This window comes from Lepisosteus platostomus, chromosome 4, assembly GCF_059453375.1.
Source record: "Lepisosteus platostomus isolate fLepPlt1 chromosome 4, fLepPlt1.hap1, whole genome shotgun sequence".
Taxonomy (NCBI): domain Eukaryota; kingdom Metazoa; phylum Chordata; class Actinopteri; order Semionotiformes; family Lepisosteidae; genus Lepisosteus; species Lepisosteus platostomus.
In genome coordinates this window covers 63,166,361-63,192,746 of record NC_142614.1, presented here as the reverse complement: position 1 = coordinate 63,192,746, position 26,386 = coordinate 63,166,361, and the positions used below count along the sequence as shown (strand labels likewise).

Here is a 26,386-nt window from a genome sequence, read left to right as displayed (position 1 = left end):
GTTCTGTTCACCAAAACATTCTGCTGCTGTATTGTGTTCAGTGAAAACATACAGTATTAGAACATACCAAAATCATTCATTGATGAATGCATTTCCACTTATAGATAATACCAGTTTTCAGATGAATGGGATATACAGACTTATAGCTAAGTCTGATGAAAGTTAAAGCCAGTACTGTATGACAGACATAAAATACATTTTGTTTTGGACACATGGTGGTAGAGGATGTTCACAAGGATCAATGTATTCACTACTGAAGTTAGAATTCTGACAGTTTATAGTTTATAGGAACAAAATTCTGTTACTTAACAATCCAAAGAAAAACAATTTCTCTTGTCAGGACAGCAGTTTAATGTAGTAAACCAGTTTATTATGCATTTTCTTCTGAAATGTGGGGCTTCCATATAGTGTTAAAACATTTAAAATACTTCAGATTAATCAAGGTGAAAACAAACATTTTGACATTTTAATAGGTCTGGTCAATGTACAATTTTTATGTACTTGGTAAACAAAATCAAAGCAAATGTAACAATTACAATTTTGTTTCTATTATTCTAAAGGAAGAAAAAAGAATGTTAAAAAAACAGTCCAGTCTGCCATACCCAAAGCAAGCTAAAACCTTACTATTCTTTAGATTTCAGAAGTTCAAGAACAGATCAAAAAGTTAAATGGACAAATCCACAACATTTATGTAGCTAAGATGGAATTTCACTCTAAACAGAGGTTCAATATGGTCAATGAAGTCATTCTTCTTACGTTTTGCAATTGCTGCATGATGAATCTGATATGTCACTAATTTACTGTACAACTTACACCGCTCAGATACTTCATGACACAAAATGCCATCCCATTGTTTTTTTAAATGTAAAACTCCTTATTAAATTATCTTCACCACTGGGAAGTACTTATGCGCAGAGAAATCAAACTCTGGTAGAACCTAAATTAAAAGAAGAGGACAAGACAGGTAACTGACACAGCCAGTGGAAAGCAGAGTAACTTTGAATGCTAACATTGTGCTTAAATGAGGTAATTTTTTAATTTCCTATATATTTTTAAAAAATCGCCTACACCAGTAAAATTCTGCATTCTCCTTGTTATCCGTTACAAACTAAAATATACATTTTAAAAGTACTTATAATTCTGACATGCAGGCCCTTTAAAGTGTCTATACGAAAACTATTTTTATTCGGATGTGAATCATATGAAATTAATAATCTTACAACTTCAGAAGATCCCCAATATAATCAAGGTTCCCACAAAAGAAGATTTCATCAAGCTTATATGATACAGTTTGTAAATTTAAAATAGAATTTAAATTCTTAATTTATATAACAGGAAACTAAAAAAATATCAAAATTGTGAAATACAGTTCAAGGCAGCATGTGTTAATACAAGGAATTCTCTTAGTGTTTAATAACTTAAGTGTTTAATATTGCTTATATTGCATTTGCATTAAAAGGCACAAACAAAGCTAACCAACAGATAATGTTAAAAAACACAACTACACTTTTTAACCTCCTTATCTCCAGTTCACTTGCCTTGGTATTTAAGTCATTATTTTAATAATTTATATTATTTAAAATGAAAATAACAAGAGCTTCTGTATTATAAAAAAGCTTCTGTACCCCATAGCATCTCATTCATTCAGAAATATATTATCTGGAATGGTTTAAGAAATACGTGTTTCTTACTAATGGACTGGATGCTGAGAATGAGAGACTTTTGGCAGAATAACAGATATTTCTGGGACAAGACTCTTGTAGCTTTTAATCTCCATTAAAAATCTTACTGATCCATTTGAAGAGCACTTCCTTGGACAAAACCTATTTCTATAATAAGGGCCACAGGAGCTGTATGTGGTTATGCCACTGCCTGTGATAATCAGTGTAAAAGCTCATCACTAACTTTCAGTATTACCTTAGTCTCTTTTTTGTGGCCTCCTGCAAGCAACTTCATCACCACTATGTTGGGTTTGGCCACTTTCAGTATTCGATTCACCTGCACAAAACAATAAAATGATAACATTCTGACATACCGTCCTTAATGTAGTAATGTAACTATGTCTAGTTTTCATCTCCTGAACTGTATTACTGAATCAATCAACTATACAGCTGGCCTTTGCCAGTTACAGAATATCATTAACTACACCAATGTTTCAGTTCAGTAGGCTCTACAGTATGTGGTTGCCTAATTGACAGCGGAGTTGGACTAAAGATGAAGGAATGAACAAGAAGTGAAACGGATGTAAAACAATGAAAAAACACAATTTAAGATCTAACGCACTGTCTTGCTTTGTTCCAGAATTTCAATTTCAATACATTAAAAAAAAAAGTCAAAGCATTAATCTTGACTTAGAGTTCATTATATTTGTGATACCTGTACTGATCTTGAAGCTGTAACTGCAGTTTTAAAAAGATAACCACGTAATAGATTCTCTGTTTACACTAAACTCTACAGTACCAGAAATGAACAAAGCACATTTTGATTAGATATCTATGCACTGAGAAAACAAACAGTTTTTTGAAGCAGGGGCTTAGAATTCATTACCACTGTTCAAAGAAAATGTATGCAGTTCCTGCCTCTCACTAGCTGTATATAAAAACATCCATTAAAACCTAAAAGACCACAAACATATCAGAGTACCTCAAAATCTCAAGCTTTATATTATTTTTTTTTGTCAGTGAAATTCCCCAAACAGAACAATCAAAATCAAACAACCTCTGGATCTGGATTGGGAACATTCTCCAGGATCATCTTGGCTTGCTGGAAGTGCTTACTGGATGCCATGTAGAGATCCGAGGATTGAGGAGGAGGGCTATATTTATTCAGGTCAGACATTTCCTGGAGGTCACACAGACATCAGGTTGGTACTGGAGAGGTGCACTTGTCAACTTCACAGATCTTATACTTCAAAGGAGACATGCTCATTCTAAACAAGTATATGATTCTTGACATACAGCTTGACCTAAGTAACTTTGCTTTTTTGTTGCTTTTACTTCAGTAAAAATTACAGTCTATTACTTCAGCAGTAAATATGACACATTAACAATGCTTAAGTCAAAACATTTCACAGCTCAGCATTATTTAGAAGCCATAAATATCAGTTAAAAGCTAGAATCTGCTGTCACTAGAAACATACAAGAAGCATGGAACTACAAAACATTTTGTACACTTTTTTCTTTCATTTCTATAACAAAGATGAACTGAAGTGCACTATTCTCATCATACCTTAAACTGGATGTAATGCACAGGAGGAGGGGTAACAACACTGTTGAAAGGGGCAAAACGATGTTCATATCGGACTTGCTCACTGTCCAGCTCAAACTTTGGCTTTCTTACTTTTCCGTCCATGTCGAATGCTATCATGGTCTGAAAAACATTTTTTTTTCTTTGATTAGACCTCACAGTGCAATTTCTTCACTACAATGTACACTTTTCTATTCACATTTCCAGTGTCCTTGTTCATAAGTGTTTACTTTGAAGGAGATTAATAGATGTTTGGAAAGCACATGATTGCTGTTAATTGTGTAAAATGAAGTAGAAGATCGCTCAGCCTATTTTTTAGCCCAAAAATTTAAACTGATGGAATAATAATAATGCCATAATGAACAACCAATAATGGGAAAGGGGAGAACATGTTAGTCTTTTAATATCGTTACTACAAAATGTATTTTATTTACAGTTAAAAAACATTTCTTGAGAACTTAGTTACTGACATTTAATTTTAATGAGGATGATTAAAAAAAAGAACAGAAATAACATAATGCCTTTTCAAATTTATAATATAAACATCAAATCTCCAAAAACGAAAGGCTGTTTATGAAAAACAATTTTAGAACTTATAATTGCAAGAAGAAATATTTATCATAAAAATACCTTTTCTGCTTGCATCTTGGACCACTGAGTACTTTTTTATTTTGCATTTTAAAGCATGTTAGAGAATTACCTTGTACATGCCAGCACACATATTCTGGTAGGCTTGACTCATGGTGATCTCTCTGCTTAGGGGCCGTGCTGTAGAAAATAATACAAAGGCCCAAAACCCAATTACTTTTCTTAACAATAGCAAGTGCACTTCAAAAGCACTGAAACAGCAAAGTACAACAACAGAATTACCTTTCGTTTAATGGTCAAGCAATTTGTAGTTATTAATTTAACTCCCTGAATAAGTGCAATATATGTATGCATTGAAGCACTCAAAATATAATGCATAATTTGCTCATACCAAAACATTTGCTTATATTAAAATAGGCTCTGAATTCAAAGCCATATTATTTGCTTCTATCAGTTAATACTGCTACTTTATTAACTACATAAAGTATTGTGATAGCCAAATTTTAACATATGTTACAGCTACTGTATGACTCCTGTCCAAGTACAGTTGCCAGTAAGGCCATCTGCCCCTTTCCACGCTGTGAGCCCCTCACTCCCTATAGCAGAGTTTGCACTGACTTGTGGAAGGATGCAGAAACTGCAAGCTCACAGACAAGTCTCAAAGGCTCAATACTCGTTTAGGAAATCCCAGTTACAGACTCTGCAATAGAGTTACAGTGCATAATTGCCAACAGAATTATGGGAATGTCAAATTCTAACATTGCAACCTTGTGTAAAAAAACCAACCAATTCAATGCTTTTTTTCAAGAAGCAGTAGGGTATTAAGGAGAAAAGATATTTAAATTACCCAATCAAATATATAATTGGGTAAGACGTAAACAAGGACTAGGTTTGGGAAGCCTGGATCTATATAATGGTCAGGAAGTTGTATGGTGAACACCAATCATGCTATGAAAAAAAATATTACAGAGGACATGAGAAAAAGTATAGTTTTTGTCCATCAGTTTGGAGGGGTTTACAAAACCATTTCTAAATATTTGGGAATCCAACCATCCACTAAGTCTACAAGTGGAAAATATGCAAAATCATTCTGATACCACCCAGGATTGGTGGTGCTGCCAAAGATCCCTCCAAGAGCAACCACGAAAATCATCCAGGAAGTCTCAAAGACCTTCAGACTTAATGGCCTAGTATAGTGACAAGGACACTATACTGTAAAAAGGCACCGTCCTTTGGATGAGAAATAAAACCAAAGTCCTGACTCTTTGTGGTCATTAAAAATCATTAAAGAGCCCTGATGATACCATTTCCCATACTCCTAATTTTATACATGAAACAGAAAAACTCTCATTTTATGGAGACGTTTTATGACTGCAAAACTGAAAATTCTATAGCATGGAAGGTGACTATGTATAGACAATATTACTCTAAAAACATTCAGTTTCTATTGTAGCTTAACTAGTTCAGCTATATCTGGACATCAAATTTGCATGTTAGTGAGAAAACAGACCACTTCATTGTTCACTGCCAATTTCCCTTCAAAGCTCTAGTATGCAGGGTCTGAATATTCTCTGTATATTTCATATCTCGTTCCACCTTCTTTATCATGTTACTATTTCTACTATGGACTTACAGTCTAACTTCAGAAAAGATTAGGAAGATCAGCAAAAAATTACTTAATCCATTAACTAATATTATAGTTGGGGGAAGCTTTTATGGAGGCCACACTACGCATGCCTATGAGTATCCTTTAGCCAGCACAATGGGGTTAAACAAATGATATATTGCGACTTTTGTTCTAAAGCCAGTCAGGAAGTTGCAGGGAAAACTGAGGTTTTCAAAGGGACGAATCATTTAAAAAAATAAACGTCTCTAAATAAACATGGAGAGAGTCAGAAGCATAAAAATGCTTGTGATTGTGCAATTGCGAAGTGTGCCCCAAGGAAGACAGCTTTAGCCCGGGCTGTGTCTCGTGCCTGTGAAAAGCAGCCGAGGAAATACTGAAAATGAAATTTAATGCAGCCTACACGCGAGGAACTACCGTTCACAAAATATGCCTCCCAAATCTTGATGATAAAAAAGAACAGAATGGATGTAATCAAAGACATATGAGTTTATTGGGTGCATTGCAGATGAACTTAAAGCGCAAACACTACGTTTTACGTTAATATGAACTCTTTTGATTCTGTAATTTGGCAGCTAAAAAAGGTCATTTGGCTCTTAAATGTTTCATTTTAGGAGCCAGTGATTTTAGGTGATCCTTCAAGATCTCCTGACCCAGTACTGACCAGGCCCATCCTTGCTCTGAGTTCTGTGGGGATCAGGCTGTAAACTAGTTCTTTATCTGTGTTCTGAAGGATACCCATCTCTGATTTTTCTTTCCCACTGTTTCTTTAGTCACCAGTTTTAAATGCTGACTGCTACTAATCTGCTTGCTTGTTAAGACATTTTTTCTGGCCTTGGTTTAAAATTCCCTGGATAAAGAACATTTCAACAGATTCATTCCTGTAACTGTAACATACAGTGTGAACTCAAGTTAATTATTTGGTCCCTTACATCTAACTAAAAACTCTTAGTAGATGAACATACACAGGTGGGAATGATAATGCATCCAAACACTCCCGCAGTGGGTGTTTTTTTGCCTTCTGGTTTGGTCCAATGGGTCACAATTCAGCTAACAAGCCTGAGTGAGGTCAGGTATGAAACTCACTAATTAGTACAGGGTTGACAATTACGTATCCAGTTCAACTGAAAGTTAATTTAAAATATGCCTTAATTAGAATAATGATGCTGTAGTAATTCCTTCTTGTTAACAAATGCGGCAGATATAAAAAGGTAGCAGACCTGTTGTTTGACGGACTGTGACTAAAATAGGTAATGGAATGAATCTGTGATATTCTTAGAGAATTGGGCACTCAGTAATTGGCTATAATCCTACACCATTTATGCAAGCCCCTTTACAGTCTGTGGTTAAATCTGTGTTTTTTTGCTTGTCGAGACATTTACGGTAGCAGAGGAAGTTGAATAGCGTTGTAATGTGGCTATAAAGACCCAGAAAATATAATTGGAGATATTACGGTTATGACCTTGGCTATAGCAAAAATCAGAGGATACAGGATTGAATTACAGCATTCAAGCGTTAAAACACTTAATATGCTGCTTTAAACAGCTTCAGGCATTACTATACAGGGACATGAACCTCCTAAAATGAGAAAAAGTTCAGTGATAAAGAGGTACAACTCCTAAAATTATTTTTCTGCCTTATGCCCCATATATTGCAGAGCTTTACCCTTTTTCTTCTTTTTGGATTTCTTGCTGCTGCGTCCTTTCTGCTGCTCCTCCATGATCCTCTCCTCAGCCATCTGAGAGCTATCAGCTCGACTCAGTGTGGACATCAACCAGGCATACAGGAATTCTGACAAATACCTGAACACAACGTCCAGTTAGTCATCTCACATCGAGAGACAGGAATTGTTTTTAACAAAATAATTTATTGTTAAAATAGAATTACTTCTTCAGCAATTCAAATATTAAATTTAACAATTAATATTCCAATATTGCAAATGGAACACTGACAAATTTAAAGAGTTGATATTATAAATGATGGAAAAAATCCTTGCAAGAATCTGTAGTATCTTTTCTTAGAAATCTGCAGTTTTGGAATGTTTTTCTTTCTTTTTCATTAACTCAAAAATTTACTTATATTTTGTTAAAAAGTGTTAGCACTAAAGATTTGACATGAATGTCAACTTTGTCATTTAAAACTCATTTGCAATACTTATTTAAAACGTTATAGTAAATAACTATCAACTACTTGTTTTGGTCCACTGGATGAATGTTACAGTTATCATTGTACATATTGTTTGATAAAAGGTGCATTTCCTACTTTCCATTATGTTAATGTGAATGTATTCAGAACATTTTTTATAGGGATTCTCATTCAAAACATACCAGTAAATGTAGTAATACTCATGCATGCTATAGAGCTCAAGTTCAAAGCCACTAAGGAGGTACTGGATCATGATTCTCAAGTTGTGATAAAGGACCCATGTTCCTAAGCACGCCAAATGCTGTCTTTGTGGCTCTTGCTTCATTAGCATACTGTGTAGAGCAGCATCCACTTTTTCAGCCTGGAGAGAAGCAGAGAGGGCCTCTGATTAAATAGTGAAAAAGGAGTAATCTCTTCAAACACACGTGATTTAGTAGTTAAAGGAAAAGGACATTTTAAAGGTGTGAGGTTCATCAATCCCAGATGTTTCTAAAAACAAACACACGTAACAAAAATACCAAAAACAGGTCTTTGGAAGACAAAAATTATAGAAAACTTTTCTTCCTAAAGGATATCAAAGACTTTATGTATAAGAAGGGGCACCCTCCAGTGATGTACAGCACCCACCTGAAATACTCGTGTAAGCCATTATGCACCAGCAAGCCAGAAAGTAGCAGGTCAAGCAAAGAAGTGAGAAAATGCTTCACCAGTTGCAAAAACTCAACATTAGGAAGGGCAGATTATGTAAAATCCAAGGTTCTAAAGTTCTCAAGTTCTCAAGTTTTGACTTTCATTTAATGTGCCATCTGAAGGGTGTACCTCCTACAGAACAGTGTCTCCCTGTCGCCATATTTACTGAAGTGAATACAGCACATAATTTCTGGTTCAGAGGGAAGAGTCCCACCTAATGGTCTACAAACAACACATACAGCAGCAACCTTGTTTTCCTTGGGCATCTGTCCTCTTTATACGGACTACGCTCAGTCTTGCATAGATCCCAAGAAAGGTAACGACTTCATGACAGAAGGTGGTAACACTGCAGAATGTTCCCATTCATAAACACACCTTTTCCAGGTCTGATATTCTTTTTAACAAAGTGACATTCCTAAAACACTTTGCATAGATTTGAACAAAGTTAAAATTAAGAACCCACATTCATTACACACTCATCATCTTAAAAGCAGAATTTAAGATGAAAAAATACATTGTACAATGTACAGTTGTAAGCATGTGCTTATTTATTTAAGAATGCACAGTTGTCTAGGTGACAATGATAATAGGAACAGAAACTGCACTACAATAATCTAGCCATCTATAAAATACCTTGGCTGGTCAAAGCATTTTAGCACCATTTAAACTTCTGTGGAAATACATTTTACTTTCAGGTTTTTCAATATGTCACCTTCCTTCTTCCAAAAGACACAAGAGTTGAAATTCAGAATCAAAAGAAATAATGCTAAAATGAAACATTGTGTGAGCAATGCCACATGAGGAATACTGTGCACAGAATACAAGAAAAAACATATCCAAGGACAAGCCTTTTACAGCAAGAACAAATTCTTGTCTTAAAGGCCATATTTTACACAGGCTATTCAAAGAAAGAGGATATGATTAGGGGATCTGTGTAAAGAATCTTAAATCCTAAAACTTAATGATAGTGAATTTAACTGGCTATTTTAAGTTCAGTAAGGAACTTAACTATAAAGGAACTTAAAATAAAAGTACAAATTAAATGGGCGTGAATTTAGATGGTTGTGTGCATCCGGAATAAGCAAGCTTTTTAGACTGTTAGAGGTAAACCTAAAAAAAAAAAGATTAAATTCTTGGATTTAGATGCAACATGCAATCTATGCACAATGACCCCATTACCATTATAAGCTTTTGAATTTCTAAAGAAAATATTAAAAGCATGACCTTATTAACTTCAAAATCATACATCCAAATTGAGTATGTTTAGAAATCCAATTACTTATTTTTAAAATAAATCCAGTGTTTTAACTTGGTGGATCATGTGGATGCTCATTTTATATTTTTTGTGATGGATGTTTTTCTAGATCAGTCTTACTTCATCCTGCAGTGCAGAAAACTCTTCCAAAATGTGTCCCAACTTATCTCTTTGTCGGGCCCTGTTGTGTCCATGGATTTGAATGAGACTGCAGAATGGCTTTTTGAAATAAAAACAGGACAGACATTTAAAATAACATCAACCAAATAACAATTCAATTATTAAGAAATATTAACATAATATGAAAAATAATGCAAAACTACAATAAAGCAAACATGCTGTAACTGTGGATACAGCCAGTGTTCTAAATAGATACTCATTAATTGAAGTTCAGACTTTTACTGACCGTCATGAACCCAACAGTTAAATAATGATGTATCTAACTCTTTTGAATTTATAAGGAGCAGCTATGCACACGAAAATATTACTTAAGAATTCCCAGCTTATTCAATGATGTTTGCCTATGTGTTGTAGAACTTGTTTACAAATCAAATGAGCACAAGATGAGAAATTCTTTCAAATGTTGCACAGAATCTCTTGAATTTCACTTTCAAATAAAGAAGCAGCACATTAAAAACAATTACATAACAAATCATATGAGTAGACTTCTTACACAAAAATATAATGGAGCAGATAAATTATAGCACAAAAGGTTTTAAGTAATGAATGCTACACTGAGAAATGTTGAATACAAATATAGGAAGTATGAGTAAAGCATGCAAAAATGGTGCTTCTTTCAATTTTCTGACTGAAGTTACCAGTGATCTGGGCCCTAGGGCATTTAAAGGTGAACTGCCTGGTAGTTTTTTTTATTTCAGGGTAAGAAAGAATCAGCATTAATAAGTGCATTTCTGGGGTGCATATTTTATGCAGACAGAGAGACAAATATATACTGTGGTATGACAATATTTTAAAAATATTTGGTATTCTTACCCGAGTACAGTGTGTGACAAATGAGTCAATGTAATCCTTAGCCTGATGGTTGTTGTATAAGCAGCATCTAGAAAGAAAATGTCAGTTTTCTCATATTTTAAACGACAGCAAGGTAAATGTGAAAAAAGGAAAGCAATGATTTTTGGACTTACTTTGTAGATAGTACAGGGGGGCTCACAAAATACCTTAAAGCATCCTTTATCATGTCTTGCATTAGATGAGTCCCAAATACCTTTTTATTATCAATCAAGAAAGTTGTCTGTAAAATAATAAAATATTGTATAGAATTAGTGACTTCACTTTCATAAATAGAGAAACATTGAGAACATTATAATGACATTAAATGTAGTTTTTTAGTCCTACAAAACATAGTGGAAAAAAAACACAGCTTGTAAAGGGGTGTAGAACTCCAGTATGGCACATGCTGGTTTCACAAGTTTTATGTCTCTTTACTACCTGTAGGATGTAAAAAGTAACTGTAGGTGTGAAAAAACCTGCATAGTGTGACCTCCCAGGACTGGAGATGTATACCCTGATCTACTTATCTTATCTAGTTTTAAAGAGGCAAATCAGTACAAAGAACTTTGATATCACAGCTAAATCCAGTGTCTACAAATGAGAATAATAAGGAGTTGATCATTACATGAAGTACTGGGGCAAGTTGCAAGTGAGTTACAAATCCCAAGCAGGTGAAGTTCTCAGCGATTAGAGCACACATGCAAAATACTCCAATAGCATCTGAGAATTTCAATTGTTACAATTGCAAATTTGAAAAAATAATCTACATAATGACAAAAGACTTGAAAATTATTGTATCTAAATCTAAGAAATTAATTGATTCAATCAAATCATTAAGAGTCCAGAATGAAAACCTGAAGACCCAGTGGCTCTCCTGGAGCAGGAGTGAGGAACTTGCTTTGTACTGTGCTGGCACTGATGTTCTGTGATCAATATTCTCAGTTGCTCAGATGTGCGGTAGACCATGAAATACCTTTTCAGTGAATCATGAATAAAACTTTATTGAGACACTGGAGAATCAGAACAAGTGGCATTTTCAAAGGCCAGCTTTCTATCAAATAAATTATGCAGAAAAATAATCTCCTCTCAGGAAAATGTTAAATATAAATGTGCTGAGAATATGTTGGTGTGGATAATGTTTACATATAGGCAACAATTAAATATGAACTAAATCAATTACACCCTCCCCCCCCCTAAAGAAAAGGGTACTTACTTGTAACAAAGATCTGGAAAGAACACAGGGGGATTGCTCACTGAATTCACAGAAAAAGTCCTTAGGAGAAAACAACATGCAAATTAAAAAAATGTGAAACTTATGAGAGATGCTTCACAATGACTATGCTACTAAAAACATGAACAAAAGTAAAAAATCGATTTGAATACAGTTGTATGGTGTTCAATAAAAAATAATAGCTGTTTATAGCAGCCAGCAGCGATATCACTCTTCAACTCACAGCTGGCAACCCACTGAAGCTCAGCAGGTGTGAGCCTGGTCAGTACCTGGATGGGAGACCTCCTGGTAAAAACTAAGGTTGTTGCTGGAAGAGGTGTTACGGGGGCCAGCAGGGGGCGCTCACCCTGCGGTCCATGTCGTCCTAATGCCCCAGTATAGTGACAGGGGCTTTATATACTTTACTGTAAACAGGCGCCGTCCTTCGGAGGAGACGTAAAACCGAGGTCCTGACTGTGGTCATTAAAAATCCCAGGGCGTTTCTCGGAAAGAGTAGGGGTGTTACCCTGGCGTCCTGGCCAAATTTCCCATTGACCCTTACCAATGATGGCCTCCTAATAATTCCCATCTACGAATTGGCTTCATTACTCTGCTCTCCTCCCCACTGATAGCTGGTCTGTGGTGAGCGTTGTGGCGCACTATGGCTGCTGTCGCATCATCCAGGTGGATGCTGCACATTGGTGGTAGTGGAGGGGAGCCCCCATTACCTGTAAAGCGCTTTGAGTGGAGTGTCCAGAAGTGTAGTGTAAGGAATTATTATTATAGTACAGAATTACCAGGGTATTAGAAGGAGCAAATAATTCACAAATACATGTACTTGAATTACAATAATCCCATTAGGAGTACTGTAATTCATAAATAAGTACCAGTATGGAGTGCAGATTCGTGGTGTTGACAACTTCACAGACTGTTTTAATGCGCTCTATCAGTTTGGTGAAATAGTTGACCATTTCTTCTCTCTTAATGATTTTGGCATAGCGAGGAAAGGTCGGGGGTAGCAGCCGCTGGTTAACAAGGGGTTCAAATCCCATCATTATGGGGTGATCTAAATGAAAAAATTAAAAAGTTAATAAGAAAATGTTTTCAAAAAGCATAAACTATAGGTTTAACTTAAAGCAGCTGTTTGAACAAAGTTTGCATTTTGAACTGGAACTGGACTTCCAATGGAAAACTACTATACCACAAAGTCAAACTCTATAGAAATGTAGTAGATATACTATATTTGTATACATGTAACAATACAGTTTCATCTGTGATGAAGATACTCCAAAATACTGCATACCTCCTTTTGTAGTATCATTTTGTGCTTGTATACCATGATGGATGGAAGTGTGGATAGCAGAAAGGAGATCTGCAGCTTGTGTCATCAGTTTCTGAGCTTCCGACACTGAGCTTGTCTAGCACACACAGGAAAGAGAAGATCAATTTATTCAACCCCACTTAACAAAATTCACTAACAAATCTTGGTTTATTTAAATGAGTTTAATTTATGTGCCCGCTTTCACCTGTCTGGAAGCACAGGCATATATCTATCACCATGTGTTATTCTGGTATTTCAGTTTGATCATGTAGTCTCTATGTTTATTTTATATATGATAAGATGAAATGCCACTGCACTCAGAATTCTGGTATTCCACTACGGTTTTTATGCTATTTAGGTACAAAGAAAGCAAAATGGCACTGTATTTGAATTTCTCATTCAAGTGTGAAACAGATAAGAATGCAGAAATCAAAATGATCCAGCAAGGGGCATCATACCAGGTGACTTGTAACTGAAAGCTTTTGCTATGAAAAGAGCTCTGTAAATCAGACAGCATTTAAAAACGGAAAAAAAAATCTTACCTCTTTTTTTGTAAAAGCGATCAAAGCTGTCAGCAGCAAACGGGTAAACTTAATTCTGCTAAAAAGGGCCAGGCATTGTTGATGCTGCAATGAAAGATGAGATTCGGAATGATTGTTCTACCTAACATTTGTCATGTATCATGTACAGTATAAATTAAAATACTTACATTGATTTTGAAAACCAATTTGAACTCAAGGGTAACTTTTCTTACTAAATAATGGATTCATTTTTTTCACATATCTGATCAACCTTTCTGAATTCCAATCATGAATTCATTAAACACATGCAACATGTGCCATCGCAGGCTGGTGCCAGCTGGGAGCAACATGGGGAGGACACACACTCCCTGAGGAGCCGGAGGCTCAGTTAGCACCAGGGCACTTCATGTGAGAATATAAAATTAATAAGCACTCAGGAGTGACTTTTTCTAGTATATGAAGCTGCTGCTCAGAAGAAGAAGCAGTCTTGAAAAGGAAAGAACTTCAAAAGAGGCCGATACAAAAGAGGCTGCAGAGCATGGCACTAATGTCACTAATTCTGAGGACAGAGGAAGAATGCTAGTTAAATGGAGGGAATTTATAAGGGCAGTCAGAGTCCCACCACGAGTTGCAGGGAGAACAATTAAGCTAGTGAGGGCAGACAGACCCATGCCTGCTGGTGAGTGGTAACTTTGCCATACAAATTAACACACAAGTCCTGTAGAAAAGTCTATGAATAGATGTAAAAGCTCACTAGAGATAGCAAAGTTGGAAAACCTGCATTGCAAATTGCACTTAAGGACCGAGCAGAACACATACTGTACAAAGCATTCATTCTACTTAAACCTTCTAATGGAATCTTTTGTTGAAGCATTTTTGCAAGGATAGTTAGAAAGGCAAAAAAAAAACCAATATCAAGAAGAACACCTATAACAGGACAGGTCAATAATAGTCTTTAAGTTTGTGGAATTTATTTGAAACCACTAAGGTATCTCTTACTAAGCCAAGAGATACTGAGATTACGTTTAAATATTAGTTCAAAACGGATAAACAGTAACAGTTGATGTTTCAATGCTGAAAAGCACTTAGTCTATCTGAGTATTACCAGTATAAGGATATTGCAATCCTTACACACAGATCTCATGAGTGCATACAACTGTTACCAAACCATGAATTCTTTCATGAATACATAAGCATCTAATCACAATTATTTTAGATATCAGCTTTTATTGGAAGTATAAATAACTATATACCCACCTGGAAGAGCTAGAAACATTATGAAAACATGGTTTTAAATTGGCACCAAGCCACAGCTCAGAAAAACAGAAATACTGAATGCTTTAAGTATGATTTTCCCCTTGAGAGAACTCATTTTGGCAACATCAGAACATTCTATTCTATTTTTGCATTTTCCCCAAAGAACTTGAAATTCCAGGCCGTTCTACCAATCTTTCCTTCCACTACAGATTCCAAAGAAGGATTTTGCTAGAGAAGGAATAAAACCTTCTTACTTCAAGTTCCACTTCTGGGTCCCTCTCTTCTCCCTGTCGACTCCTTGTGCTCTGCAAAACAAGGGTAACTAAACAAGTTCAAGGTCCATAGCTCTAAGCAGAACCAAACCACTGAAGCTTATATTAGATTGTTCATTACATTTCCCATTAAAAAGGTGTCTATGATAATGACATATTTTCTCAGAAAACCTTTAAAAAAAGAAAACTGAAAATTTATTTTAATAAGAACCTTAATTTAACTGAGCATTAATTAACTGAGTATATGAACTGTGCACTGACACCTGATCAGCCAGCATATATTTAACCCATATTTCTTCTAATTAAGCCTTCTTATAAACTCTTTTGGTAGATGGCCTTGCTGGGAGGGAAAATGTGGCAAAATAACATTATCACAAACAACACTCATAGTACGATAGGGAAATTATAAGAATTAAGAGATTAAGCCCCTAGTTAATTTAAAAAAACGCAATATTTAATTACATATTGATCCCAGAAAAAAATATGCAATGCACGGAATAAACCACCCATTTTCAATATCCTCTTTCTCCAATATAGAGTTGAGGTGAGCTGGAGCCCAACCTATGAAGGGAATGTAGGCAAAGGAGGATACGGTCTACACAGCATGCAATATGAAACATGGCACATATAAAAAATAATTCTAGGTGAAAATATTACATCTCAGAAACATTTTTTCATAGATCTCAGTCTTTGAGCATTGCAAATACCTTCACCCTCCTTTGTAAATCATCCTCTACATCCTTCAACATGCCTTTAAGAAGAAGAAAAAATCATTACATTAAATTGCATAACTTTTATAATAGTATAGCACACCCTGATGTTTATATCAATTCCAATTACAATATTAAAACAGTAGTTACTAAAAACAGGTTTCTACATGTACTGTACAAAATGTCACTGATAATTAATAAAGAAAACATATTTATTAGCTGTTAGATCTCTTATAATGAGGTATATAATTAATATACCTCAAGTTAATTATAATTAACTTATAATTAATCTTAAAAATAAACACCAAATTACCTGTAACTCTTAAATCTGTCACGTTGTTAGCCATTTTGAAACCATAGGTCATTGCCTGGAAATCTTCCTAAGAACAAAGCAAATTTGAAAATGTTAGAAAAAACTGGTGCACACTTTTGCACTAAAGTGACATGATTTGAAATTATATACCTCCTTCAAAAATTAAAAGCTTCTTAAAACTTTAAAGGTAAGATCCTGTAAAAAATTTCCTTTGCAGTCCATGACTTTTGAATTTTAGAAACTGTTCATTAACAATGTTAAATTGAAAACCCAGTGAGCATTAAATCAAATGGAAGAATATAGAGTTTCCATGGATACTGAATTCAACAACATACTTAAAGGAAAGCTTATCAAACAATCTGAATATGTCACATTTATTCTTGAATAACTGAATCTTGAAAGTTGAATATTTACAGTCTTCCACTTAAGAATGTTTCCCTTTTCCTATCCTTAACCTCCTAAGGGAAATCAGTTGTAAATCAGTTTAGATATTTGAAGGCATCTCTTATTTCAGGTTTAAGAGCACATGAGAAGGAAAAGCTTTTAAAAACAGTTGCCTTCATAAAGAATAATCTCCAACTTTGCATACTATACACAGGCTGTTCGTACAAATAAACATTATTGAGCATTTGTGTTTACTTAAGTATAAACAGCCTTTCCAAAACGTTTATTACTGCTGCATTACATATAATTTGCGATTCTCCAGATATAGATTTTGGCTCAGACTTAATTTAGAGAGTCTGCTTTGTTTCAGTTCACTTTAAAACTGTTACACCGTTCTGACTACCCACAGAGCTGCTGCTGGATTATTCCTATCCAGACAGAATTCCTGGGAATACTATATCACACTCCTAGTGAGAAACTAAACCATATAGGGCATTGAAAAGCACTATAAGAGTTGCACTGCAAAAGTCACACATAACTTACATGCTGGATTTTACCATTATGAATAAAATATGTAAGAGCTTCAAAGACAAAGAGATCAGGGTTTTGAAAATTTTGAAAAAGTATTTTTAAAATAACTTAATTGCTACCTATTAATTATTTTTGAGCAGGCAATACCTTTGAGCAACAGTGATCACATTTTCTATAACATTATTTCTAAAAATGTTGACCACCCATATTAGTATATAAAGCTATTCCATATAAAGAGGGTCTACATATGAGTCTACGTGAGCCTTACCAGACTTGTTCAACAAAACAAACAACACCTCCTAAATCATATATTGCTGTCAAAAGATCCCAAGGGAATGGAAACAACAGCACAAGGCTGAACCTTAGAAGGAAATGTGCTCAAAGTGCTCAAGCTGGATGAGATCATATGGACTTTTGATTAATTTCGAGCTCACCTCTTCAAAAACAGCTGCTTTATTGACTTTCTCCCGGGCAATATCACAAATTTTCAGAATGCCAAGAGCAAATGCCTTCATGGCAGAGTCTTCTATTAGGTCAGGGTTATGGACATACAGGCAAGTGAAAACTGTCTGGGCTAAGGAATGACCTTCAAGCCACGTGATCTGGAATGAAGATGGGCAGATGCACAGCATATTATTATTCCTGAGATACTGAAATAATGAAAAGAGAAGCCAAGGTAAATCAAAGAAATGAAGGTTAATTTCAAGAAGCACTGTGAATACAGGAAATCACATTATCTATGAGGTCTCAATAATCTTCTCAAAATACAAGGCAATCACTGCTGGGTTCATGGCTTCTTCAAAACAAACTCACTCTTACAGCATATGCACTGACATTCACAAACAAAATAAAAGCAATCATACATTACTTAAAATTCTTATTCTAACAGCAAGTCATTACCGTGGTCTTACAAACACATTTGCCCCAATAGCTCCAATTTAAATCAAGGAATTCAGTACAGGGGGCAGCACGGTGGCACAGTGGTTAGCACTGTTGCCTTACAGTGCTGGGGTCCCGGGTCCAATTACGGACCAGGGGTGCTATCTGTGTGGAGTATGCATGTTTCCCTGTGTTTGCCTGGGTTCCTCTGGGTACTTCGGTTTCCTCCCACAGTCCAAAAACATACTGGTAGGTTAAATGGCTTCTGGGAAAACTGGCCCTGGTGTGAGTCTTTCTATGTTTGTGTCTCTGTCCTTGTGTGCCCTGTGACGGACTGATATCCCATCCAGGGTGCACTCTCCCTTGTGCCTTGGCCTACTTGAGGGGATGGTCTCTGGCTCCCCCAAAACCCTGAACTGGATGAAGCTGCTAGAGAATGGATGGATGTAATACAGCAGGTTTGTACAGTGAAAGTCAGTATATATTGTATTGTATGCATCATGGAAGATGGATTGGTTGCCACTGTTCTTCTACATTGATGGTAGAGTGAAGCTGCCTTTCAGTTTTTAGAAGGTGCAAGGAAAAGCAACACTAATACATCATGAAAGCAAAGTAGAAGGCATTCACAGGTGAGATGTCAGTGACTCTGCTGCGTTTCTACTTTAGCCTTTAAAGTGTTAATAATGGACATTAAAAGACAGCACAAAGAGCAGCATTTGTTTTTGATCCCTCCATTGGCAGTGTTTTTAGTAGTTAGATGTTTATGTTTGCCAGTCAGATGTAATAATGGAAGACATGTTTGATTTTGGTTAGAGTGTTATGTAAAAACATGTCAGAGCCTTGCTTTGAAAAATTGTCGTCTCACTGGCTTTTATACAGTGATTTGCATTTGACATGTTACAAACACACCATTAAGCAAGTTCTATTGGAAAAAAAGCATGGCCATGACAATACGACCAGTGCGATGGTGGGTGCATTACAGAGATCTAGCTCTTCTAATAGGACAGGAAAATGGTAGAAATAAAAAGGCGACAAAATACAGCCAAACACCCAAATCAGGAAATTGTTTTTATATTGCGATACAACAGATTAGCGATAAACTTACCAAGCAGCAAAAACATGTGTCCATTATACCAATCAGCTCAGGCAAGGTCAAATCCTTGATTTTAATAGCTCCATCCTTATGAGAGGCACAAGAAAATATAAACATAACAAAATAAAAAAATTAACAGAGATTTATAAAGAAATTGGTATATTATTAAGTTGTGGTGCAAATTGTTAAAAAAATGGCTAATCATATCTTTCTGGAGTTGGAGTTCTTGATTTCAAGTGAAAGATTACCCAAAGATTGTATCCAAGTCAAGCATAGTTGGGCTGACATTTGGCAACTTTGGTCACACTGTATCTCTCTGGCCGCTGTTGAAGTATGGTAAGATTACTTTTTCTTTAAAAAAAAGTATAATTATTTTGGAATACTCTCCATTTACCATGATTAATTGCTAATCAACTCAGTTGACAATTACTGTTTTTACCAGCACAGTACAGATGAGAATCAAGGACTGACATAACCGTCCATTTCTTATTCAAGTACCATAGTGACTATAGTACCATAGGAAAGATCACACTGAAGGAATGACACAGCTGTCGCTGACAACACTGCAGGTTTACAGGCACCCAGAAAAGAGGTCTGTTTAGTGTGCTAAATCAATGGCGGACTATTCAGAAGCCCCTCCACAGCTGTAAGCCAAATGAACTTTGGTGTTTGGCAAGTCATGGCCAGGGGCCAACTACTACTGTGGAAACTCTAACTGGTCATGTCAGGACCACAGAGTTAAAACTATCAGACTAAACTAATCTCTAATTGACTCACTTGAGAAAGGACACTGCTTTAAAGATTTTTCAGTGGAAACTTGTTTTAGGCATGAAGGTTGTTTTTAAGTTCAAGAAAATGTCTGCAGTAGCTTTTCCTTCCAAGTGCCAGAAAACAGCATTACATGTATAAACAGAACTTTACTATTCATAATCCACATACTGTATCTGCGTTTTGATAAGAACATAAGAAAAGTTAGAAATGACCGGAAGCCATTCAGGCCCATTTACTAGTTAATTGATCCAAGGACCTTAACGAGATGTTTCTTGAAAGAAACCAGTGTACTGGCTTCAGCAACATGGCTGTTTTTCCTTACTCCCACAACCGTTTTGGGAAAGAAGTGCCTCACAAACTCGGTCTTAAACCGCACTTAAACATAGGTTCCACTTGTGCTCTCTGGTTCATGTTTCACTGAACATTCTGAAGACATCCGCTGGGCTGACAGTGACTTTGTCAGTCTTTGAAGATTTTGAATACATGTATCAGGTTCCCTCTTTTGTGTTCAAGACTTTTTTCTGTTTCAAAATATAGTTAATTCAGTTCCTTCAACCTGTCAGTATAAGAGATAATTCCTTTAAACTCTGGAATGTATCTAGTTGCTTTTCTCTGGACTCACTCCAGATCAGGAATGTTTTCTATTATGTGGTGACCAAAAATATACCAGATATTCTTAAGGCCTTAATAGTGTTATACAATATTAACTTAACACATGTTGATTTATATTCTAACTATAACCTAGAACTTTGCTGTTTTTTTAATCCCTTTTTCACATTGTCTAGGACATCTAAATGACATGTCAACACCTATTTTTCACATGTAGCAGAAGTAGTGTTCTAGCTTAGTGTTTCCCATTTTGTATTTATAATTTTTTTTACTACGTGCGCTATGTCTAAATTAAATGTCCTTTGCCAGTTTTTTCCCTAGAAATTCTATCTAATTAATATAAATTTTATTTGCTGTTTCGACAGTGTTTGCTAATCATCCTAATTGGACATCATCGGCAAAACTACCTAGTTTACTATTTGGAATAAATTAAGAAGAGCACTGGTCCTAGTACCGATTCCTTAGGTACTTCACTAATTACATCACCCCCATATTGAGTTTTAACCCTTTAATTGTATCCTCTGTTTTCAATTTAATAGTCAATTCTCAATACAGATTTGTGTTGCCCTGAAAGCCTTCCATTTGCAATTAAATAATTAATTTTTCTGGAGAACTTTATGAGGAACTTTCTGAAAATCTGAGTAAACCATATCATATATCTTGTGTGCATCCATTATAGTTATTGAACACTAACAAGTTGGTTAAGCAAGAGCTAGCTTTTCTAAATCCATGCTGACTGTTTCTTAGGATATTATTTTATATAGGTGATTCTCTATTTCATTCTTAATAATCAATTCTTTTACCATATGTTTTGAATGTACCCTGTATCCCTTGGATAGAACCTTCATAAACTTACTAATTCTAAATTTTATACAGCATTTCAAATCTTACAGTGTACCTTGGCATTAAGTGTAAAAAAAACATAAGATTCAAAACCTTGACTGCCTGCTCGAAGTTGAGGACCTTCCTGTTCACTTGATTGCCAATCATGCCAGCATCCATCTTGGGATCCATCATTTCAATGGCAGACATGGCTTCAAACAGGCCAAAACTGAGAAGACCAAAGGAACACATTTAAATGTAAAAGAAAAAAAGGTTGAATCTCAGTGTAAAACTCAAAGTATTAGCTCTATAAGACTGATTTATTAGCTTTTTAAGTTCCCTTCGTGTATGAAGAGTAGATATTAGAAAAACCAAAGACACAGTAATAGTAAACTGAGCCATTCTCCCGTTTTTTAATCTTGTTTTCTTCTTTTCTTTTGATTTAGTAAATGTTCTTTAAAATGGTCTTATAGCTTGATTGTCATTGATTATATTCCATTTTGCTCAGGAACCGTAATGAAGGTGGAAGAAAAAGCTTTGAGATTTGGAGCCATCTGTGGTATTACTAGATTGAAAAACACTGGAACACAAAAGGTGACAAACATACCAAAACACACATTTCAGAATTAATTAATTTAAATGACCAAAAAGAGAAAGAAAAGAATGTCAAACCAGCAGCCATCAGCATAGCAACACATTTCTCTATTAACTCTGTTATTACTCAGTTAACAGCATGCACCTGAAAAAAGGAAATGCATACTGAAAGAACCTCAAAGCTCAATCCTGCAACTCAGCCCTCAGTATGGAAAAAACATAACATATTGCTGGAAAGTAATTACTCTTCAAATTCTGTATTTTTGGAAAATTAGATGTACATTCAACATTCAAACATCTGCCAGAACAAGGGATGTGATAAACCAGGTGCACAAGAAGCCATGCAGGTCAGTTCCTTGTACTCACAGTTTGTCATGGAGCAGTTCTCCAAGCTTCAGTTCTGCATTAAAAAAAACATACACAAATGGGAAAGGATCTCTTGACCTCCCTACTCAGAAACAACTGGACTTTCTGCCACACAACAAATAACTTGATTTAAAAGGCAGTTTTAAAATCTGGTTGTAAAAACTGGAAAACACAATGAAGTCTATGCCTTTTCAAGGAAAATGATTTACCCTAAATAAGATGCTGTACATCAAGATTCCCTAAAATGTGCTATGGTTAAACATGACATGCAACATACAGCATATAGAACAAGTCAGATTTTGAACTGGCAAATCTATTTTAGTTTCACTATAAGATACTGTAATATAAGCAAACTTGCAAGGATGAGGGGAAGGGGGAACAGGTGGCTCCCGGAAAGAAGCACACAACACTGTAATAAAAAACTACTTTATATACATTTTTTTTACTGATCATGCAATCGATAATATATTTTTTAAAAATTTAGGCCGCAGTTATGCTTTACCTTTACAAGCCCCTTTGAAGTCCAGGGTGATATCCACCCAGTTTGCGTTATTCTTCATCTTCTCTGGAATTCCAAGCCCCCAGCCAGCATCATCATCCTCAACAGATGACTTCATTACCATGACAACAGCTTCAGACAGATTAACAAACAGATGCCTTAATTGGGATCTGCTCCAACAAAGCTCTTTCACAGCTTCACCTTTTTTTTAAATAATAGGAAAGACAGGCTGGCTAATTCATAAATGTACTGTATAGTAAACCAGAGCCAAGAAGTATTTTTGTCTTATTTTGAATGAATTACCAGGAAGAACAAAAAAAATCCTTTCAGTAGATGAACATGAAAAGAACTGTCGGAGATAAAATAAGAATTGAAAGCACTGTGGGGGTGTAAAAGGAACACCCTGATCCCAAATATTATTAAATACATACAACCAGCAGCAGTATGATATTTGAAACCTTTTTTTCCCCCAGAACGTTGAACAAAAGAATTCTGGAACAAAAAAGCTAAATCATCAGTTACACTGTCTGACAATAAAGGGTATCTATTTAAATGTTACTTAGAAAAAGATTACTTTTTTAACTTATGCAAGAAAAGTGATTCAATGAAGTGTATGTTTATTTAAATGTGTAGGTTCAGAATCTCTGTTAAAATCCATATACAAGTAACAGGTTTATTCCATGATGAAAAAAGAAGAAAACACAGCCAAAATGTTGCGTTTTCATTCTTCTCTTTTCAGCATAGAATAAACCTATTATTCCTTTACAGCCTACACATGCTGATGCAGCTACCCACCTGAACTAATAATCCATTTACTATACATACACATACGTCATTATCCTGTAGCCTACTTATTGCTCCAGCACCTGGTCTAATGGATAACTTGTGTAGGTGGTTGCACCCGGATGGAGGTTGTAAGCAACTATTGTAGATAAACATGTACACTAAGGAACAGGTAAAGGTGACACCTGAAGAAGGCTCCAAAGCCAAAACACTGTGTCTCTTTTCTTTTCAGCATGAAATAAACTTTCATCTGTTCCTTTGGAGCCTACACATGCTGACACAGCTACCTATTTGTACACTAATGTAAACTGTCATTATGGTACCATTATTGACATACTGTATGCACATACTTGCATATACTGTAGTTTTGCGAACAGGTCCCCAGCCTCAATTTTCCACAACATTAATTTCCATACTGCTGTTGCCAAACAGGAAATCATTTTGTAATGTGAAGCTGTGATAAACCGGCATAAAGTTAATGATAGCCTTGCTTTAAAACTTTTACACAATGTGTCAGAATTTCAACTGTTATTCACCTGCAGTTATCCACAAAGGAAAGAACATTACTCGGACAAATCTCAGGTAAAGGCTAGAGTACCTAATCTAGATATTCATTTCTGTCCATACAATTTTATTACAGAGACCATCAGACACAAAAATGGGAGAGATGCAAGAAACATACACTGCAAAAATTAACCAGTACAATTCTGTTTAGAAAAAGTACAGAGCCGCTGAATGTAGAAAACCATTTCTACAATAAAAAGACTTAATGAGTTGTATGAATACGGATATTAAGGAAAAAATAGGTAAAAAAACACTTGTGACATATTTGATCAACACAAATGTCAACAGAGGACTGAAACTGCAAATAAGGCCTCATTATGTTAATTGTGTACATTAGATGGCATGGGTTTTAGACATACTGTAGATCAGCCAGCACTGAAGCCTAAAAAGGCCTAAATGTCTGGATACAATGGAAATCTCTCACTCTACCCTAAATGTGAGGAAACATCTGAATGGTTTCAGATTCCATGCATCAACATAAAGCTGCTTCTGTTCCAATTTGCTTCTGCTAAGGGTCAGTGTAACCTGGATCTTACACATGTACAGTACCCTTGCACACATCGGCTGTTTAGGGAATCCACTTAACCAAGTCATACAAATTTGTGAGAAAACTTGAACAGAATTTAGTAACCACCTCTTGGTGACTCTTGACTAGTGATGTGACTCAGGTGTGAACCCACAACACCTGAAAAGCAGATCTTAACCTCCACTGGGGCAAATGCCTTTAGTGGCTAAGCCATGCAGAAAGCCAACAGTTTCCTTTCTTGAGACTCTAAGAGAATTTACAGTTTTCAGAGGATTACCAGATTGTGTCAAGAATTCAGCATGTGGTGTGATAAATACATCATTTCATTTTTGCATCTAATACTGTAATTGTTGAAAAAGTAAATTATTATAGATTTCGGGGAAAAAATATATTTCTTAAGCTGTATGTCAGAGCTTTCAATTGACAAAATATATAGAACTTAGTAAGGCCTTCATGCAGAATACACAACTCAAGCAATCACAGAAAGGCAATTCAATGTACTCTCTAGCACAAAGGGAATTTATTTTTTTAGTTCTTCTGACCAGATATACTGTATTTTGCTTTATTCTTAGGGCAATTAAACTAAATCTCCGTTTTTACAGTATTAGGGAATTATAATGGAAACCAACAGATTTATTTCCTGAATCCCTTGAAAATAAATAGGCCCTAACACATCATCTGTAAATTTTGATACAGCGCATAACAGAACACAGTACGGCTGGCTAATAGTACAAATCCAGTTTTCAGTTTAGAATAACATACAACATAGCTGACTACTGATTTCAACTGACTTAAGAGGTGCAAACATAATGACTGGCATCTTTATCTCACATCAGTAAGACCACTTGCTAGAATTAACAAGCGGTCAGCAAACACAGAAAAATATAATTGTCAAAAATATTATTTTCAGTAAAACGTCTCAGCTACAAGGTGCCATACGTATTTCTGGATGTTTCCAGTCAGTATTAACCACTACGCTTCTGTACCTGTCTGACTTCAGTCAAACGCAACAAAACATTTCAATATTGAATATTTTTGCTTGTATAGGTAACCTTGTCTCTAAAAAACTATCTAAACTATCAAAGTCGTAATGTCTGTTAATATGCCCTCATAAAACACAAAGGACACGTATTATGACAAGGAGTTTATAAGAACACATCGTGCATTTTTGCTCTTATGTGAACAAAATCGAAAATGACTTGTACGTACAAAAATCAAAGTACATCAGAAAAAGGTTGGCCACTTAAAAAGTTCGTTCATTAATTTCTTTCATATCTAATTTGCACAGGTGTCTGCAACAACATACTTAAGCTTTAGGTACAATATATCACTGACGAAATAAAATACATCCACAAAATCACACTAAACCAAGCCAAAAAGTGAACCTTAAATAAGACATTCATTTTAATTATATTTTAAATCGCAACTTTGTAACATATTTTAACATCATATTCAAACAGAAGCACGATTTCTGTTACAGTAAGGCCTGACATAATTTTAATAGTTTTAATTCTATACTGAAGCATTTTTTAAGTCCGTACTGAAACAAAAAAGATTACAAAGCAAAGCAAACTGCATTACGTAATACAAAATGCACTAACGCCTCCAGTTCTATCATACCTGATTAAAAGCTGATTAAAACGTTGTCTGAAAGAATTCAAATAAAAGGCCATACAAACTGTTTCCTTGGCATGAGACACCGAATTGCATTCTGGGAAATGTTGTACCCATACCAATCCCAAATGAACAACAACAGCTAATAGGTGCTGATTATAAACTTCAGTCCCCATAAGCACGTACTC

At 35.4% G+C, this 26,386-nt stretch overlaps 1 protein-coding gene across 2 annotated transcripts; it reads right to left on the bottom strand.

The window, feature by feature from the left end:
* Positions 1-348: 348 nt before the first annotated feature.
* On the bottom strand, positions 349-26,334 carry naa35 (N-alpha-acetyltransferase 35, NatC auxiliary subunit). Of its 2 annotated transcripts, XM_088630206.1 has the most exons (23): positions 26,205-26,334; positions 22,715-22,843; positions 22,213-22,246; positions 21,367-21,481; positions 19,063-19,137; positions 17,513-17,680; positions 16,164-16,230; positions 15,848-15,891; positions 15,123-15,173; positions 13,633-13,716; positions 13,073-13,187; positions 12,657-12,835; positions 11,773-11,832; positions 10,694-10,800; positions 10,542-10,608; positions 9,669-9,767; positions 7,786-7,964; positions 7,124-7,260; positions 3,947-4,014; positions 3,229-3,369; positions 2,719-2,841; positions 1,918-1,998; positions 349-937 (listed from the first exon to the last, which is right to left on the bottom strand). In XM_088630206.1, the coding sequence occupies exons 2-23, from the start codon at positions 22,833-22,835 to the stop codon at positions 878-880; spliced, it is 2,175 nt and encodes a 724-aa protein (XP_088486332.1). In that variant the 5' UTR covers positions 22,836-22,843; positions 26,205-26,334; the 3' UTR covers positions 349-877. The 2 variants fall into 2 exon arrangements, with proteins under 2 accessions (XP_088486332.1, XP_088486334.1); XM_088630208.1 differs by lacking the exons at positions 349-937; positions 1,918-1,998 and having other exon boundaries at positions 2,775-2,907.
* Positions 26,335-26,386: the final 52 nt, after the last annotated feature.